The sequence below is a fragment of the Botrytis fragariae genome (genome assembly GCF_013461495.1).
Source record: "Botrytis fragariae strain BVB16 chromosome Unknown tig00000163, whole genome shotgun sequence".
Lineage (NCBI taxonomy): Eukaryota > Fungi > Ascomycota > Leotiomycetes > Helotiales > Sclerotiniaceae > Botrytis > Botrytis fragariae.
The window spans coordinates 379,168-397,630 of NW_023500999.1; the positions used below are offsets into that span (position 1 = coordinate 379,168).

General features: G+C 42.0%; 5 protein-coding genes across 5 annotated transcripts; 3 read left to right on the plus strand and 2 right to left on the minus strand.

Annotated features, from left to right (window-relative positions):
* On the minus strand, nucleotides 1–3,929 carry Bfra_009723 (putative hect-domain-containing protein; the record flags this gene model as incomplete). Its single annotated transcript, XM_037340063.1, has 2 exons — nucleotides 1–3,655; nucleotides 3,715–3,929. 2 exons carry the CDS (start codon nucleotides 3,927–3,929, stop codon nucleotides 1–3), a joined length of 3,870 nt encoding a protein of 1,289 aa, XP_037189286.1.
* Nucleotides 3,930–4,672: 743 nt separating this feature from the next.
* Nucleotides 4,673–6,481, plus strand: Bfra_009724 (putative pre-60s factor rei1 protein; the record flags this gene model as incomplete). Its single annotated transcript, XM_037340064.1, has 3 exons — nucleotides 4,673–4,821; nucleotides 4,872–6,306; nucleotides 6,360–6,481. 3 exons carry the CDS (start codon nucleotides 4,673–4,675, stop codon nucleotides 6,375–6,377), a joined length of 1,602 nt encoding a protein of 533 aa, XP_037189287.1. The 3' UTR covers nucleotides 6,378–6,481.
* An 892-nt stretch (nucleotides 6,482–7,373) lies between these two features.
* Bfra_009725 (uncharacterized protein) lies at nucleotides 7,374–9,252 on the plus strand (the record flags this gene model as incomplete). Its single annotated transcript, XM_037340065.1, has 2 exons — nucleotides 7,374–8,071; nucleotides 8,127–9,252. The coding sequence occupies 2 exons, from the start codon at nucleotides 7,374–7,376 to the stop codon at nucleotides 9,250–9,252; spliced, it is 1,824 nt and encodes a 607-aa protein (XP_037189288.1).
* Nucleotides 9,253–10,585: 1,333 nt separating this feature from the next.
* Bfra_009726 (putative transcription factor lps-induced tumor necrosis factor alpha protein) lies at nucleotides 10,586–11,574 on the plus strand (the record flags this gene model as incomplete). The annotated part of the gene is made up of 3 exons (XM_037340066.1): nucleotides 10,586–11,076; nucleotides 11,219–11,333; nucleotides 11,488–11,574. The coding sequence occupies 3 exons, from the start codon at nucleotides 10,586–10,588 to the stop codon at nucleotides 11,572–11,574; spliced, it is 693 nt and encodes a 230-aa protein (XP_037189289.1).
* A 2,622-nt stretch (nucleotides 11,575–14,196) lies between these two features.
* Nucleotides 14,197–14,547, minus strand: Bfra_009727 (uncharacterized protein; the record flags this gene model as incomplete). Its single annotated transcript, XM_037340067.1, is given in 3 exon segments — nucleotides 14,197–14,232; nucleotides 14,246–14,409; nucleotides 14,454–14,547. 3 exon segments carry the CDS (start codon nucleotides 14,545–14,547, stop codon nucleotides 14,197–14,199), a joined length of 294 nt encoding a protein of 97 aa, XP_037189290.1.
* Nucleotides 14,548–18,463: the final 3,916 nt, after the last annotated feature.

The following is an 18,463-nucleotide window of genomic DNA, read 5'->3' on the forward strand; positions in this document are numbered from 1 at the left end:
CTAATGATTACCAAACCCACTACTATGTTCCAAAGCTACATCAAACCTCTCTTTCAGAATCTCTCTACTTGCATAATTCGGCAACATCAAGATTTGAAAGCACGTTGACGTAGTTGGTAATTGAGTACCCGCTCCATTCCTATGAATTGTAAGTTGGAAATTCTTCATTCCACCCATAGGAACCCTATCAGACGATGTCGTGAATTCAAGTAGCTTTTTTTTCTTCTCCAAATCATATTCTTTGACGACCGACCAGAAATCTTGAATGACGCGATCGGTAGGCTCGTAGCCAGTATATCTGGCACCACGTTGCATTTCAATGATATCAATTTCTTGTACACCTTCGACTAGAGATTGAAGAGTATCGACGTCGAAAAGGTTGAGAGAGCGAGGATCAAGACAGGCGAAGAACCCTTTTTTGAAAGCTTCGAATTGTGGTTGAATGGATACATTTGTTAGCCAATTGATATAATCACTAACATAACTATTTCGATTTTCGTTCGTGACCAGTGGTACATCTGTTGAATCGAAATCCTCAAAATCTTCGCCAACGTTGACATCTGAGAACTTTGGCCATTGAGCTGAGCTAGTCATTTCACGGCTTATTAACTTTCCGAATTGAAAGTGACTAAATTCGTATGTTCGACAGAAAATCTCTTCCACGGCCCCTTTACTTTCGTCCCATTCTAGCAGATCTGTTAGACCCTTAGCGAGCTCGGGCCATCCATCTGAAATGTGGTGAAGTTCCGTAATGCTTTCTCCTTGTAACTTCCTGTAGAATGCCTTGGGAAAGGTAATCGGTAGAGTCATACCGTTGTAAACAGCCAAAGATATGATCATTCCAATAAGCTCGAATTTCCATAACGGCTCTGGTGATCCTGGCTGAAACCATGTCATTTTTGTTTTATTATCAATCGTAAAAACACCATAATCAGGGTTGATAGCTTCTGTCATGGCTATTCGAAAGAACTCTTGCTGAACTCCACCATAATCCAAACCTTCCTCCCCATGCTCACCGCCAAATGACACTTTCAAAGGTCGCATCAATTCACGTCCTTCTCTTCGCCATAGCACATCAAAAGCGTCTGAAAGTAAATTATCTCGGCTAACCTCAATGGCCAGGAATCTTGATGTCGCTGTTTGAAGACGATCTCGAAGTCTATTTCGGTAGTCTTCATTGGAGATCAGTCCCTCGTGAGTACGAACAAGTGTAGTTAAAGACTTTGCTTCTTCGTAGGATTGATTCATCCGCGAGTAATTGATGGCTCGAAAGTAATTGACTAATGTTGATGGATTGAATAAATATGGATAGTCGAGCAAATGAACGGTACGTTTATTTGACTGGAAAGACAACCACTCAAGAGGCATGGCGACACTATCTAGCCGTTCGGAAAAGTATTCTGTACGAAAATGTATGTCTCCCAGTAAAAGCGATTTCCTGTTCCTGTATATTGCCGCAATAGTCTCTAAAGCACCTCCAAACGACCCATCTGAGGGAACTTCCCCTTTACCATTCCAATCTTGTATCATTACTGTTCGTGCCCAATCGAGTATTAAGGTAGGAATTCTCTTCTCGTGCAAATCTTGTTCTGGAGCTGTGAAATTGAGTATAGGTGGTGTATCAAGATCGAGATATTTCAGAGTGCCGAGGATAATTTCTAAAACACCGTCTTGTTCATTTTCGTCGCCTCTGGTATCTTGTTGGAGCCGGATCAGTTCAGAAAACCTACGTCTTGTGGAAACAGCAGAGAAGATTCGACGAGCCAGTCTCAATGCCAGTTCATCCGAGAACGCATCGTCATATTGTAGACATAGTTTGGTTGATTCCATTGAGAACGATTCCCTCCCAGGCAAAGTAATGCCATACGAACGTATACGAGACATATTTGCTAGTTGTCTTGAATCCTTCAACAGTGGTGCCGCAGCTACGAGTGCATGAAAGCAAATGTTTATTATTTGAGCTGCATCGGCTTTTGAGATTGATTGATCTGGACCCAAGCTATCATTATGATACTGTTTGGCCCATTCTAATTCCTGTGGAGGCTTGAAAAGTGTGCCGGCGGCAATCCATAGGCTATCAAAGACAATAGACGGCGCAACTCTAGTCATACGTAGCATACAGTACCAAATAGTCTGTGTATCGAAGACCTGCCCATCTTGGGTGGTGAAAGACTTTATGAGAGAACTGGGCTTACTAAGGACAGAATACAAACACTGATCAATGAAGCGACGCCATTGTTTTTTAGTTGATTTTGGATAACGAATCGCCGATTTTGATTTTCGGCGCAAAGGAATCATGCGTGTTTGATGTCTCTTCAAATCATCGTCGATTTGATCAGGATGTAATGAATGCTTATCGCAAGTCTTGTCATCTTCCAGAATATCACAAATCAGATTAATCACTTCAAGAGGTAGTGATGAAAGTGTTTGTGGTAGCTTTTCATCAGGTAAAGATGGCTCTAAATCATGCCTTTCAATCGAGGGGTTTTCGATTGCGTTGTTAGCATTTGAATCGAATTTGGAATTCGTCGCAGGCTCGGCTGAAACAGAAGGTTCGACTGTGGCACTGGTAAGGGGTGCTGTAGGCGAAGAAATGTCGGTTTCAGGTAGATGGAGAACTGGATTAGCTATCATAGTATGCCGAGTAGGTTTAGGTTTCGAGCGCATAGAATGGCGAGGCAAAGGCGAAGTAGTGTCAGTGTCAATCGCCCTTGGTGAAGTCGAAAGGTTCAAGACACCTTTGGAAACATGGGCATCATAAGAGTCTGTCCTCCTTCGAGACCTCGGACTTGAGATATGTGTAGTTTCGGTATGCAACGCATTTGGGCTCGATTGGATGCTAGGCTTGATGTCGCTAGGTATATTAGGAGGCGACTTTGAGCCCACCCCTATCCTTGTACTTGTATCTGGGACATCTTTGCCACTAGAACTTTCATTTTTATCCCACTGGCTTGAATACCCAGAAACTTCTGTTGGGGCTTCTGAAGAGGTTGGCGAGAACTTTGTAGCATTTGACGACTCTGTCGCTGTCCCACTCGAACCTTCTAGCTTCTGCGCAGGAGTGTTCACACCATCACTTGGTGTCGACTGAGCCAGCGGTAAGGAACGTGCATCCAAATCTGAGACTGTGCCATCCTGTCTTGTTAGTGCTGCCAGATTCCTCGGTGTCAGCCATTCTACCATCTTGAAAGCTGCCGTGCCAAATACATTTTGAATGAAAGATTTATGGTCGATCTTGGTATAGTCATTCAGTATGGTGGGTTTCGATTCCCTAGTCTCAGTTGGATCGCCAATACTGGTTATGAGGGTTCGTAATCGATCCGACCCGTTCCTCTCATTGTCTGTACCGAGTGTGTTCATATGCAAAGTATCCCCTCCACTAATTTGTAATTTCTTAGATCCGGATAGGTTTCTTCGCGCAGTAGCCTTAACATGCTTGCTGAATTGGATAGGTGAATCTACGAGAGGATTGTGACAGAGACCTCGTTCAGGGTTGTCCTGACTAGCTAAGTGAACAGCGAGAATTCTCGCGCTCGTCGAATTATATGGCCTTATTGGGCGGCCAGAGATCAAGGCAAGACGTTTGCGACAAGTAAAACAGGTTGGGGTATGACAAATAGAGGAATCGCAACCATATCGAAGTTGACGGATGTACCTACGGAAATATCCAATCAGCCTCAATTCTTTTGACGAAGCACAAGCAAACAAACATACTTTTCTACCATTAAATGAAAGAGATGACGCCTGCTTGCATTGTGTATGACGTATATTTGCTTTGGATCCTCAACCTCTACCGTAAGCTTCTTCAACTCGTCTGGCGCATCTTGAGGGAGGTATGGAAAAGGAGCAGCGGCCCATAGGGCTGAAAGGATATCATCATCGCCGTCGAAACTTCGTTCCTCCCGAACTCTTGATGTATCTCGAGTCATGACATTGGGAACGAGTGTAGAGGAATGTTTTATGTTGAAGGAAATCAGTGGAGTATGGATATCACTGTTGAAACAAACAAGATTATGAATAATGTGAATAATGTGAATATTAGGTTGTTCTATTATTAGTCAGTCGTTTCAATGGTGGTTCAGTCGATTTGACAAATGTACAGTACAACGTGAAGTAAGCAAGGCCAGGGAAGGCGTGTTGCCCGAGGCTAGCATTATTGTATTCTTGTACCTAACACATACCTGGCCTGGCCTGGGTGAGATGACGCACTGGGCAATCATTATCACTCATATCAGCAATCAATCAATCAATCTGATCGCATTTGAGTGAGGCAAAGGAAGAAAAGATAACACAACCCCACTACAGATTTTCAGATGTAAATTTTCATAGGAGATTGCATTAAAAAAAAATACCTAGTAGATGACTCTTTTTTGGATCATAAATCATTACCAACTTTACTCTCTTTAAATACTCTTCTTCCTGTGAAAACTCCAGAGAAACAACTCAAATTCACACTGAAAAGGAAAATCATTGGATTGACTCATAGGTATCCAAGTACTATCCAGGGCTAATTCTTCGGGGCTTTCGGCAAAAACGATTTTTAACGCCTATCAATTATCAATTATAAGAAAGAAAGAAAGATACCACTGCTTTCCCCTCCAAACACTTCTACCTCAAATAACCATTTGCTTGTTCATTTGTTTGTTTGACACTGTACGCTTGAACATCAAAAATGGCTTCCATCACAGCAAGCAGAGGTCCTGCTCCTGGTCCTTCAGTCCAAGCAGATACGAATGCTTCCCATCCTTATACTTGCAATACATGTCAAGTGGCGTTCAGAAATAGCGACTTGCAACGAGGACATATGCGCAGTGATTGGCAGTATGTTTATTTATTCTCTTTGATTCCAACCTACTGACAATTTCCTACAGTCGATACAACTTGAAGCGCCGCGTTACATCTTTACCACCCATTTCTTCCGAAGTTTTCACCGAGAAAGTCTTGCAGGCACAGGCTTCTTCCACAGCAGCAGCTTCAAAGGCCGCATACGAAAAGTCTTGTACGATCTGTACTAAAACATATTTCAGTGAAAATGCCTACCACAACCATCTTAGCAGTCAGAAACATAAGGCAAAGGCAGCGATGGCTAGTGATGGACACATGGACGACGCAAGCTCAGTAATGAGCTCAACATTTTCATTGGGAGAACCTATCAAAACAAATGGAGCAGCGGGTGAAGATACGGATGCGCAAGTCGAAGAAGTTTCTAAGGGCATCAAGAAGACCAACCTTGAAGATGCTGGAGGCTCTACGGTTACACCTACTGAGGATAACGACATGGAGGACGATGAAGATGAGTTGGTGGAGGTTTCTACAAGTCGATGCTTATTCTGTAATGAAGATTCGGCCGACACAGCTGCTAATGCTGCGCATATGGAACGTATACATGGCATGTTTATTCCGGAGAAGGAATACCTAGTTGACCTCGAAGGTTTAATCGCTTTCCTTCACGAGAAAATTTACGAAGACCATGAATGTTTAGGATGTGGCAAACTTAAGCAATCGATTTTTGGACTCCAAACTCACATGAGAGATAAGCGCCATTGCAGAATTCGTTACGCCACTGAGGACGAACAAATCGAGATTGGCGACTACTATGACTTCCGAAGCACATACTCTGATGACGAGGAAGAATCGGATTCGGAAGATGCATTACCAGGAAAACAGAACAGTGGTGGCGTTAAACTTGGAGCTAAACGTCCAACGACAATTGATGCTGAAGGAGACGAAGAAATGGAGAATGGTGATGGATGGGAAACCGACAGTTCTGAGTCTTCCTTGGATTCCGCAGATCTTACCGCAGTTCCACTTGATGAGAGAACGCACCAGTATGAGAAACTCCATCAACATCCTCATCACTCCCACACCGATCCTCGATCACACCACAACAAGGATGGATGGCACTCACATGCTCATAAACACAATCATGCAGCATTTTATGCTGATTATGAGCTTCATTTACCTTCTGGTCGTACCGCTGGACATCGATCATTACAAAAATATTACCGTCAAAATTTGGTCAATCATCCATCACCAGAAGAGAGACAACGACGTGCAATTGAGGCAGCTGAAAATTCCGATTCTGATGTAGAGCAAGATGAACGTGTTGTTCGACGCAATGAGAGAGAACGTGGAAGAGCACTTATGAGCCGTGCAAATGGAGGTCTAGGTATGGCTGGTGTCACCGCTGAGAAGAGAAGAGAAGTCAAGGCGGCGGAGAAAAGATCCAGAAAGGTGGAGAACTACGAACGCCGTAAATTTGACTGGAGAAACAATAAGCAGAACAACTCACAAAAACACTTCAGAGTAAGTTGTCATCAACCGTTTTTGAAAATGACTCCACTAACAACATTATTTAGGATCCATTGTTGCAATGATTTCTCCGTCGGGGTTCGTGGCATTTCTACTGGTGGCATTTTCTCGGTATACCAAATGATTCTTAGATATCCATATCTCACAGGTTTCATGAGCATCATCGGTGGGTGGGCAAAGAGTGGCATTTACTTTTGGGCGTTTTCAAGGAATAGTTTATGATTGATGTCTTCACATAAATGAGCATAGAGTTAACGATACAAATGTTGTTGTTGATGATAAAATGTTTGCTTCATGATTGATTAATTTGATGCTGTGTTTGCTGTGCTTTCAACGAATCTAAATGAGTAAATGTAACGCCAATGGGAACTTCCATTCAGATACCGATTACATTGGATAATCAATCTATTGGATGATTGCAACTCCATAGCTATCCAACCAGGGGATCAATTGAACTCTTGTTTGACATCTTCACCAAATAGTCCCTATGTGGAAAAAAAGGCGTGTATCGATCTTGATCTTATTTTGAAACTAATCCATACTGTATGTTCCAAGTATCATATCAATCAAAGCTTTCCTTTTCCTTTCCTTCCCTTCTCTTTAAATAGAATTCTCATTTCCTCTACGTTCAATTCATCATCCACAATTCTCCCTTGATCCCTTCTCCCTCACAATGATCTGACTGTCCAATTGTCAATGATTTGCGGAGCACCAAGAATTAAACTATCGGGTTCCGGAATGGGTCGTCGATTAATCCCTGTTAGCGAAATATTCTCTAATCCCCAAGAAGGAACAAATTCAAAGCTGCAAACCCCTTAGATTCTATTTCCACTGCTCCTTCTTTTGACCGTTACAATCTTTACCTTTACCTTCACCTCTTTTTCTATTTTCTACTTTCTTCGCGGGAGTATTTGTTATTTGGGGGTTTATATTATTCTGAAATTACTTGCGTTTGCACTTAAACAAAGAGGAGGTCTGGAGTAAACAAGAAGATATATACATGTACCAATTCGATAGCAAATTCCTACTGTATCCAAGTACAGCGCGCAACGATTGTTGATATGGCCGAACAAATGGGTACCCCCAATTCCAGTGCTGATCTTTCAGTGAATGGTGGCAAGAATTCCGCACCAAAGGATAAGAATTGTCCATTCTGTCATCAAGCATTTACTTCATCCTCACTTGGCCGCCATCTCGATCTTTACATAAAGGAGAAGAATCCCAAAGCGGCAGATGGTATACACAGTGTGGATGAGATAAGGAAGCTTCGTGGAGGCATTACCAGGCGGCAGCCACGTAATTCAACTTCAAGGAGGGAAGATTCGACACCTGCAGGGACACCTGGAGGATCGGAAAGGGGGAATTCCAATAATGATTCCGATATGGTAGGGAGTGACTCTCCCAGCTTAAGAAGAGATGATGGAGCGGCTATAAATATGATGTGCATGTCAAGGGGGGTGCCAGGTCAAACTTTGGGTAGTCGAAGACCTAATTTTGTTGTGAATGGCGGTACATGGGAGTCAACAGGCGTCATGAATCATATTCCTCAAGCACGAAATGGCGAACCCGCTCGAAGTTGGGATGGAGATGAATCTAGAGATGGAAGTAGGAGATCGGATGGCAGAAATAGATCTGTCAGCAAACAAATGCTAGCGAAAACGACGTTCGAGCAAAAACAAAAGATGATGGAAGCTCTGGATAATGCAAAAGCGGCAGAATTGGCATTGAGAGAACTTTTAGGGGGGGTTAGAGCGGCCAAGTAAGTTTTTCCCAACTATACAATCCAGGTTCAATTCTAACTCAAAATCTTACAGACAACGAATTGAAGGCCCCAATATTTTTGATTACGATCCTTTTAGTTTGGATTTTCCTGCCCTTACCTTACATTGTCTGCCACCACCACCGACCCTTTATGCGTCTACTCCTATTCCAAACTCTACTTCATGGTCTATCCTTCCACCAGATGAATTACAATATCAAGCATTACGAAAACATTTTGCATCGGAGTTTCACCGCTACCGTATCTCAATATCCATCGCTACCACAACTCCACAAGATGATTTATCATATCCTCCGCAGGAAAACTTCAATGGTCTCGAGAGTCTCGCTGCACTACACCAACAAGCAGAAGCAGATGCTCAAAGCATGGAGGCTAGAATTTCTGAGCACTTACATTCAATGTTTGGGCATTGGAATTCGTTACCTCCAAATAAAAGGACAGAACTATGGACTCTCGAATTAGCTCGTAATATTGGTCGAAAGTCTGAGGAAATATCCAAGTTGAAGAAGGAGAAGGAACTTTTACAACAGGATACTGCGCACTCAAAATTACAAGTTGAGGAATTAAGTCGATTACAACAACCTAGGGAATTCAAGATTCAACCACCTTCACCACTACCTATTGATTCACGTCTTATGACTGAATTGGGTAAATTGGGAACGACACACAAAGCTGTTGGTCTTCAACTCATGGATCGAAGTGTACATCTCGATGCGGCAGTGGAACGAGCAATTGGTCGTTGGAAAGGTGTTGTCAAGCAAGCTCGAGCTGGGTCTGGACAGTCTGGATCTGGCATGGCTGCACAAAAGCCACTTGAGAATAATATTAATGAAGCGTTGCCTCCATCGAATCCACCACAACTTAATTCTACCATAACAAGCCAACCACTGCAAGAGGAGGCGCAAGATATTGGAAGCGATCAAGATGCAGATGGTGATGCAGATATGGAGGAAGATGATACTTTTGTCGATATGACAGACGTTAATGCAGGTGTCCAACGTGCACCTGAAGCACCAATGTCTAATACGACAAATTTCCGATTGGCAAATGGAGGGATTAATATGCAAGGTGTCAATGCTGGTGGTAATCCGAGAGGAAATGTAATGGAGGGTATTGAGAATCAAAACCACGTGCAGGGATATGTGAGGATCGGGGCCTAATGAATGTATTCATGAATAGGGCAATAAGCAACAAGAGTCATAAACTCGACAGCTATCTCGATCCTCAAAATCAGTAAAGTTGAAACATAATCTGATACAGCGCTGCAGCACAGTCTTTCATATACAGAAGCGAGCAAATAGGGAGTTTTTATTTCAAGCATTTACAAGGAGTTTTTTTTATCGTCGTCGCTCGCTGCCGGCTAAGGGAAAAGTTTCTCACTCTATCTCGATGTCAAAAGAGATTGGCTGTTTTATTCGAACTGGAATCTAAATTCATTTGGACGACTTCTAGCTTTGAGGAAAGAACAAATACCTTAAAATGAATGGGAAATATTATCGTCTGCATGGCAATTTAGTGATAGAAATGGGAGGAATGGGCGATCTTGAAAGGAAAATGGGGTGGGAGTTGTTACAAAGGGGGATGGTGGATCGTTCGGGTTCATCATTCTGTGTATAGCATATTCTTAAGTAATTATAAATATAAATACCGAATGGTTCTATGGATTTTGTTTTGTTTGAAAGGCTACCTAGGTATGTATGGGGTGATGTGATGGATATGTTGAGGTTTTTGAGGAGTGAATGAGTGTATTTGGATTGTTCTTTTAAAACTTGTGTAGGGACAGAAAACGAACTGCAAGTGCAAATAATTATCTCATTGTCTTGTTGTATTTGTTTAAGAAAAAACGATCTTGCGAGCCTGTTTAAAGTATTGACAGGGTCGGCGTAGCAGGTATATACCTCCGGCGATCACGACGTCAAGCCAAGAATTTCCAAGGGTCGTAACTTGTGAGGCTGGGGAATTCCCACTTTTTTATTCTCTGGCTTATGATATGATGTGATGCGATGTTATGGGGATATGTAGCTAGGCAGGCTTCAGGAATTGTGATTTTGAGGGTTGGGTTGGATTGGTTGATAGTACTTGATACGAAAAGGGAATGTCACGAGAGTGATGTGTGCCTTGAGCCGGCTTGGGAGGTGAGTGGGTTTTCTTGGCGGGTTGAGGAATGAGGTGAGGTGAGGTGAGGTGGTGCGGCTGAGGTTTGGCGCAGGTTGGTGGGTTGGTAGGTTATGGATGGAAGGAAAGATGGTGAGTGGATGTGAGTGGATGGATGTCTGGGAAAGTGGAGGAATGAGAAGAGTCGGATGGATGGTGGGATGTATATAGGGAGGAGGATGTCTTATGTTTTTGTGCTGGATTCTTGATGTAATTTTTATTTTCTGGATTTTTGGGTTTCTAGACGACTGTTATTCACGGATTTTTGGATACCCTCATTACTTCGCAAGTGGATATATCCAACTCATCGATCAATTGATCGATCAACCAAGCACGAAAATGGAAACCAAATCACCCGTAAATACCAATACGAACACAAATACAAATCTTCCCTCAACACAAACAGCACATTCTGATATTCCAATGGTGGTAGAGAATTATAATCACAATCAAATTCCTCACACTAGCACTGGAACCGGTACCGGAACTGAAACTAGCAATGAGATAAACACAAGCCATGCGGAAATTAATACTCAATCCCCTCTTTCTCCTCCTTCGTACAACGCTCACGCCGATCAGCATTTGAGTGAGAAGAGGACTGTGGAGAGTAGTCATCATGGAAGTAATGAAACTCCCCCGCAATTTCAAATCCATCCGGAAGTATCGATGAATACGAATGCGAATGGGGGTAGGAATGTGGGAGAAAAATATGAAGGTCAACATCCGGCGCCCCTCACGTCCCTACAGAAGGAATCGAGATTGGTGAGGTGTCCGAGGTGTGGGGTGTGTGAGTATACGGGGGTGGAGTGGGTTAGTGGGGGGACTGCAGAGTAGGTGTTTTTTCTTTTTGTTTTGGGGTTTCTGAAAGAGGGGAGGGATTTGGAGTCTGGAGTCTTGCGGGGAATGGAGAGGGGGTGGGAAGAGGGAGGAAAAAGATGAAGAAAAAAGCTAATTAAACCGCCCAATCCATAGTATCTCAGCTCTCCTCTGCTGTCTCTGTTTCTGTCTCCCGTGCGTACCGTACCTCATGACGAGCTTTAAGGATGTACACCATAAGTGTGCGAATTGTGGATTTTTGGTTGCGGTTGTGAGTTTTGTTTCTATTTTCTTTTCTTGTTTGGGGATTGGGAGAAGGGGGAAGGGGGTTGGTTATGTATGGGAGTGTGAATATGAGAATGTGAGAGGATGGATGGATACACAATTGGATAAAAAAAAGCTAATCTAATATCTTCGATGTACAGTGGAAAAGAAGTGGAAAGACGGAGGTGAGTGTTGCGGCTAGTGCAGCTGCTGCTTCTGGGAATGCGGGTGGTACGGGAGGGAATTAAAGAGGAGATGTGGGACTGGGCGTGGATTTATGAGTTGAATTGGGTTGCGTGGTTAGGGGGCTTAATCTTTGGAGAGGGTTTGGAGGGGTTTGTGTTTGTGCTTTAGTTTGATATCCAGTGCTTTGAGATGGTTTTCTTTTGGAGAGAGGTTGGGGGCTTATTAGGATCATCTTTTTTGTTCGTTTATTTATTCTTTCTCATTTGGAAAGAATTGTAAAAATCTCTTGTTGTCGTTTATCCTGCGGTTTTGTGGAAAATTGTTAATTTGTTCATCAATCTCGACCCAATCTTGTCCCATGAATGGCGGTGACCTGCTTTATATTGTTTTGATGTTAATCTTTCCTATTCTCCGGAACTTCCCCATTTTGAGTTGGTCTCGCTATTGCTCTTTTGTTTGGTATAACCAAACTCGTGGGTTTGTGGTAGTTTAAATAGCATTAGAATCTTGTTCGGATTTTGAATTCGAGTGAATTGATGAGGGGGCATGCGTGGCTTTCTCTTCTACTAGTAGCGGATGAGGCTTCAAGGTCGCATGTGGTGGAACTGTCATGGTGAATTTTATCTATTACACCCTCTAAGATCTTACGATTTTGTATCATGTACCACTTTACCCCTCAATAAAGCTACTCAATCTTTTTTATGATTCACCTAAATCCTACATCTTACAGCTCGGTTCCATCGTTCAAAAGTTCCAACCCTTTTCTTTATAGCTGGAGAAGGTGATCTCGGAATTGTTATTTTGCAACAAGGATATCGACCCTGCGTCAATGCCATGTCGGAATAGTATGCTGGAATGCAGTTTGGTTTCTTGAATTTCTGGCTACTGTGTCGGAGGTTTTCAATCAAAGTGTTCTCTCCTGGCCCCGACGAAAAATCCGAGGTTGACTCTAGAGGTTGTCGTCTGAGGAGTTAGTGTTGTTGTTGGAGAAATATTCTGTCGTTAAACTCCATGTGTCATCGTAGTTTCAGAATATTAGACGAGAGTTTCTGCGGAGATACTATTGTGAGTAACTAATTAATTGTAAGCTGCAGTTGTAATGGACTATCATCATAGTTTGATATTCCGCCTATATCGTCTCCTTCGAATTCTTCTTTTGGACACAATATCGTTCGACACTCTGCTTCTCGTTGTAAATAGTATGGGCATGAGATTATTTCGGAATGCAGAAATCAAGGTTTGGAAAGCTTCTACGTTCATATAGCAGCTTTTCGAAGATCACAGATAGAGTGGATTGGAAGAATGGTCTGAGAGTGGAGACATGGCTGGTTGGTACGTGTAGCCATGGATAGTGAGGTCACTGGTCGACTACTTAAGGAAGGATCATGCACTGCATGATTTTCTTTTCTTTATGGTCGCAGCGAACTGTTCCACAAAACCGATATGATAACGCAAGTGCATGATATGACCACAAGTCACAATCCAGAGGAAAGTTACATGGGACACTTCACGGGGGGGTTTCGGGGAATGCTTCATAGCATATCCTTACTTTGGAAGTTTGGGTATAGGCTGTAGACATATTAACGAAAACATGCTCGCTGTCAATTTTTCCTGAGATTATCATCTGTCGATTCTAGTGGTACAATATCAAAGTCATATTCTTAGCTATTCTTACTGTACATCTATATAATCCCGTCAATCTCTTAGCAGATTGAAAGCCTGGATACTATCAAATATGAACGTAGAAGAATAGCGCAAATAAGTGCGATGAGGAGTCCGCCTTATTTATGTTCTTAGCATTGAATAAACCCAGCTATCTGATCGAGATCTTATCAGCCTTGGAATCTCCCCTCTTCTTAAATTCACTCGAGGTCTCGATAGAATATTTAGTAAAACTTCAAACGACTCGGACCCTTTGAATCTAGAAATCCCAAATTATCAAAACTCCCGCCGGTATCCACAGATTTTCGTCTACATAAACTCCAATCTCGCATTACTGGAATCGATAGATATAACAACTCGAAGGTTTTGTTTCTACTTCCTATGAAGTTTGATTCTTTGGTCATCCGCCAAAGCGCAATATGTGAGTACAAGTGTCAAGCTAGATTATCTGAATCAGGGGATATCGTTATACTGAATTTTAGGGCTTTTGTTGATTGTATTTCATGCATATTTTTGTTGTTGTTATTATTGAGAGTATACTTCTACTATCGACTGTTGGTTAGTTCTCGTCTCCAAACTGGTTATATTGATGTTGTCGAAGTGAGTTGCTTGAATTATGTATGAAAATGACAACGAATGTAATGCACCTTCCGCCTTTGATAGTTGTTATGTTTGGAAAATCGATCTTGTATCCTCTCTCTAGGTAAGACTTGACGTGGCAATAGCCATTCTGATACTGTTGCTCCCGCATCCGAATCATGGTTTCTGTTCAAACATTCATAATGTTATTAGCAGGAAGAGCTTCATCTTGCAGATTTATATTCATGTGGTTAATATTGAGTCAACTGACGGCTGGCAGAATTGAATATTCAGTCACGAGATTATTTGCTCCTGTTTCGCCTTGCTCTTTCCCCTCTTCCCTAAGCTCTACCAAAGAACAAAATTCATCTCCAACTCACATTTATTGCCTAGCATTCACTGGATAGTTGAAGGTCTCTTTCCCGATTAAATCATCCTTCCAGTCACTTCATTCCTGATACATCCTCGATTTTGCGGGTCTGAATTGTTTACCTGAAAGAGGTCTCGAATTGAGGTGTCAGCATGAGCGCTAACAATACCAGTCTGTTCCATGTTGTTCCGGGGGTGTCCTCCTACAATTGCTGTGACTGGCGAGAGTTCGGTGTAGAAGCTAGAATATCCTGGGCCATTTTCTGCACCACTTTTGCTTTCCAAGCCTATCAATTATTTCGAAAGACTAGTTAATGTTGTCATCAAACACAGTATTTGTTGTCTTTCGCGAACATGAAGCGATGACTTCCAGCAGCAACAATAAGCGAGTTGATGGCGGAAATAGCGAGATTAATCAAAAGCATTGCAAGGAGCCTGGAAGCTCTGCCTCGGCAGTCAAACGTGGTAGCAATGTCTCTTAGTATGAGTAATGATTGAATTGTTCACGACGAAGTACTTGTACAGTCGCGGGTATCCAGATTTTAGAACAAAGCGATCATTATACACGCCACAGACTACGCGGCACAAAATGTTGAGTTTTCTATTTTCAACTACTCCTAGTACTTCAATTTTGTCATTGCCACCCTTTTCCAAATGAAAATGGCCTCCAATTTTTTGAATTTGAGACTTACAGGATGTTGCATGATCCATTTTGCCTTCCTATTTATGCTAGTCACATCGTCAAGTCTTTGAAAACTCAATTATTCGCGTATTTACCCCTCAACACATCCCCACATTCGCTTGCGCTTTCGAAATCCCTTGCAGTTCCTTACATATTCTCGTACATAGACCTCTCAATTTGTATTCAAACCCTCAAGAAAAGTTATAGTTGCTAGAAATTAGAACCTCACATGTGCAATATTCTATGTTTCTTGAGATGTAGATTTTTTTTTGGACGTGATCTTACATTTTCTTTCTGACCTTAGAAACTTAATTTACACTCTGTCTCGCTATCATCTCTTCTTTCTCGGAGCATTATTACAAAATGCTCCTTTCCCATCTTATTTTCGGAGCATAGTACGGTGTTTTTATGAACTTCATACGCTCACTTTACAACTCAGAGCCCCGCAGATCCCGAGCCCTTAAAATTCACCTCGATTGCAGCCTCTCATCTCTGCGCATCTAGTCTTTCTTGGATAGACCTGAAGTATGTTCACTTGACAACGCATATTTATATTTTTCTCAATCATGCCTCTATTTAAGACTCATTGCAATCTCTAGTTCGTAGCAGAGTAGAAACCGAATATTTCTCAGATGGCTCATAAAGGAGTGGCTCCCTGAAATATCCATTGTTTCTCTGCTGGCTTTTCATTTGAGAGGGGATTCTACACTTTTTGCTTCTATTTCCTGATTCCTTTCAATCCCCAATCCAAAAAATCATACTCGCTGTTGATCAAAACCTTTTTATTGCCATTGATTTCGTTCGATAAATTTATCAGATATTCTCTCGTCGCTTCGACTCAAATTCAGAGTTGCGAATATCGTAACTGCATGATAGGTATTGTAAAGCCACCAGAATCTTGCACTGCGTTATCTCCTTGTGTCCACACTTTTGGCGTTTCTTCTGAGGGATGTGGTATCTGGATTTGGGACAAGTGATTTATATATATCACCTCTGAACTACGTTCTTTAATGCCCCATTTATGTTCTGAATTCACTGATTCACGTCTATCTTCTGATATCAACTAATCAATACACAAATTCACCTTAGTAGCTTGTCTATTGATCCTATTCTCCTCTTCCCTCCCTTCTTTTGCTTTTCAATAGCTTATAAACCGGCGTTCTGAGATTTATGTTTATCGAAGTCAACTATGGCATACCTGAAGTAGAGAGGGTAATCCTAGGTGTTCTTGTAGTTGTGATCACATAACCCGAGTCATGGTTACACAAACCACACCATGAAATTTGAAATGATGTAGAGACATTAGTCTACAAGAAATATTCATATCGTTATCATTCAGTAACTTTATTGTCTATTTCTATTTTTCGAATAGTGAACAAATAGCCCAAGTACACATTGACTCTCCGATATTATTCGTCACTACTTTACAGCTGTCAACCCACGTAAGTCTCACACTGGCGGGTAGCTATGCTTACTGATGCAAGGAGCGACTATCAACTTGCCCTTTCACAACCGTAGTGGTCTCAGGAGAGGCTCTTTGCGAAGCATTGCAATTATCGACTTCTGACTTCTTCGGAGATCCATCCTAATTATGACTTTCTATTGAGCGTATCGCAGACTAACTTCGAATTTCCTACTTCCCCGCTCATTCACCCATTTTACGTACAAGCTGGTCACACACGCAGATCATTCATCGACTCCATTCTCCTAGACTCAGCCACTCTAATCAATCCCAAGAGCTTTTCAGTCTCTAAGCCTCAAATTAAATCACCAATTCACTTCATCTTAACTCCCACATTAGCTTCCTCAGGTTATGGATATAAATCTTCCATCTCCTCCTCGTTCTTGAGAATTCCTTCTCAAAGATAACGCAGGTGACCTAAACGGGGAATATAATGTCGTTGAAACCTATGTCCCTAGCTTCTTGCACTCAAATCATGATTTCTAGTAGTCGAATTATTGTTTATTTGGGCTGATATTGAATTGCTTATTTATCTCATCCTATCTTATTTTGTTGTCAAGTATTAATTGCGTCTCATCTTATTCCATCTTTTTCTCACTCTCTCACATCAAGTTCCTTGCTCTTACCTCCACGCATACGTACGTTTGTATAGCACGCCATCAGCGCATACAGATTGAGAAACTTTCCACAGAAGCCCTAAAGCACCTCATGATGTCTGCTGTTGGTTTTTCCTTGGATACAGCTCAAGTCGTGTCACTCATAATCTGGGTTGCAATATCTCCAGACTTCGTTTGTGAAAAAGGCTATGTGGCTCTGCTTAAACATATATCGAAAGCTTTGCACCCATCCAGTCTTCTAATTACTGCCTTGATCGCATTTCTCATTCTCCAGTTTCATGCACCCAATTCGGTTCAGCCACAACCTGAAGCTCTCTCTGACTCCCCTCCTTATAACCACTTGACTTTCACCAATCAGGCTCAGAAGTAGTTTGAAAAACTACAACCTCATTGGACTTACATTTTGCATCGCCGGTTTTAGTCTGAAGTTAGTGGGTGTTATGGAAGTCTTGGGGTCAATTTATCTTATATCTATACTTTGTATTGTACTCTCATCCTGTTCTTCCTTCGTTTGTTCTTATACTATACTATCCTCCCTTGATTCCTTCACTCTTTCTCCTCCAAGAATGACCATCAGAGCATTTGCAGCGTCCACAAGCACACTCAAATTTCTCCAAAAATCATAAATTCCCTCATTTCACAAATCAATAGCCGCTGAGGCGGGTTGCATCGTAAATTGTTCACGGTTACACGAAACATCAGGACTGATATGATCGATACATAAGTGGACAGAAGTCACCTGAAAATCTCTAAAGAATTTTTCGGGCTCGGCGGCAGGATGAAATCAATCATTCAGTAATTTATCTCCGAAATCACTACGAAACTCACACAACCTTCATCCCGTATCAAGCCTCTTCCACGTTACCTCTACACCTTCTCACCACTTTCATACCTCCTATTGCTCACACCCTATTCACCATCCCTTTCATTCCCAAGCCCCCAAATTTATAAACACACAAAACACCCTCAACGTGGCATATATAGCTCCAGAGTCTGCAGAACAAGATTATGTCATTATCGTCAAGTTGATATCTCGAATTCGCGGTTTCTTGGGTGTTAAGAAGCTCACGTTTCGGATGAGTATGACACTCGTTCTGTTTTCTTATCCTATTGTATTATTATTGTCTCATTTTAAGATTCTCTTTTCGTATGCTCATCTCATTACATCCACCATCCCATTTTTATTATCCCTTTTCCTTCAAACTCCATCCAAATATCACTATTTCCCCCTTCCATAAACCGCAGATATTGGAAACATCGTTGCACACCTATTTATTTGCCGTACTTAATTCCCACCACCTCAGATCCGCGTCAGACCACCGTGGCTGATCTGCTCGTTCTCCTCATATACTATACCCAACAAAGCCGTAAGATTTTGAGGTCTTTAAATAGATAGGTAGATAGCTTTTACTTTCAAAATTCCAAACGACCAAATGCCTACCTAGATACTTCTATCTAACATCCAAATCATAAACATGTACCCACCCCACCCCACGGATAGCCTAACCGAGATTCACTCCCAACCTCTCTCCTCTTTCAACTTCAAACCCCTTTCCACCAACTCTCTTCCTATTTACCAC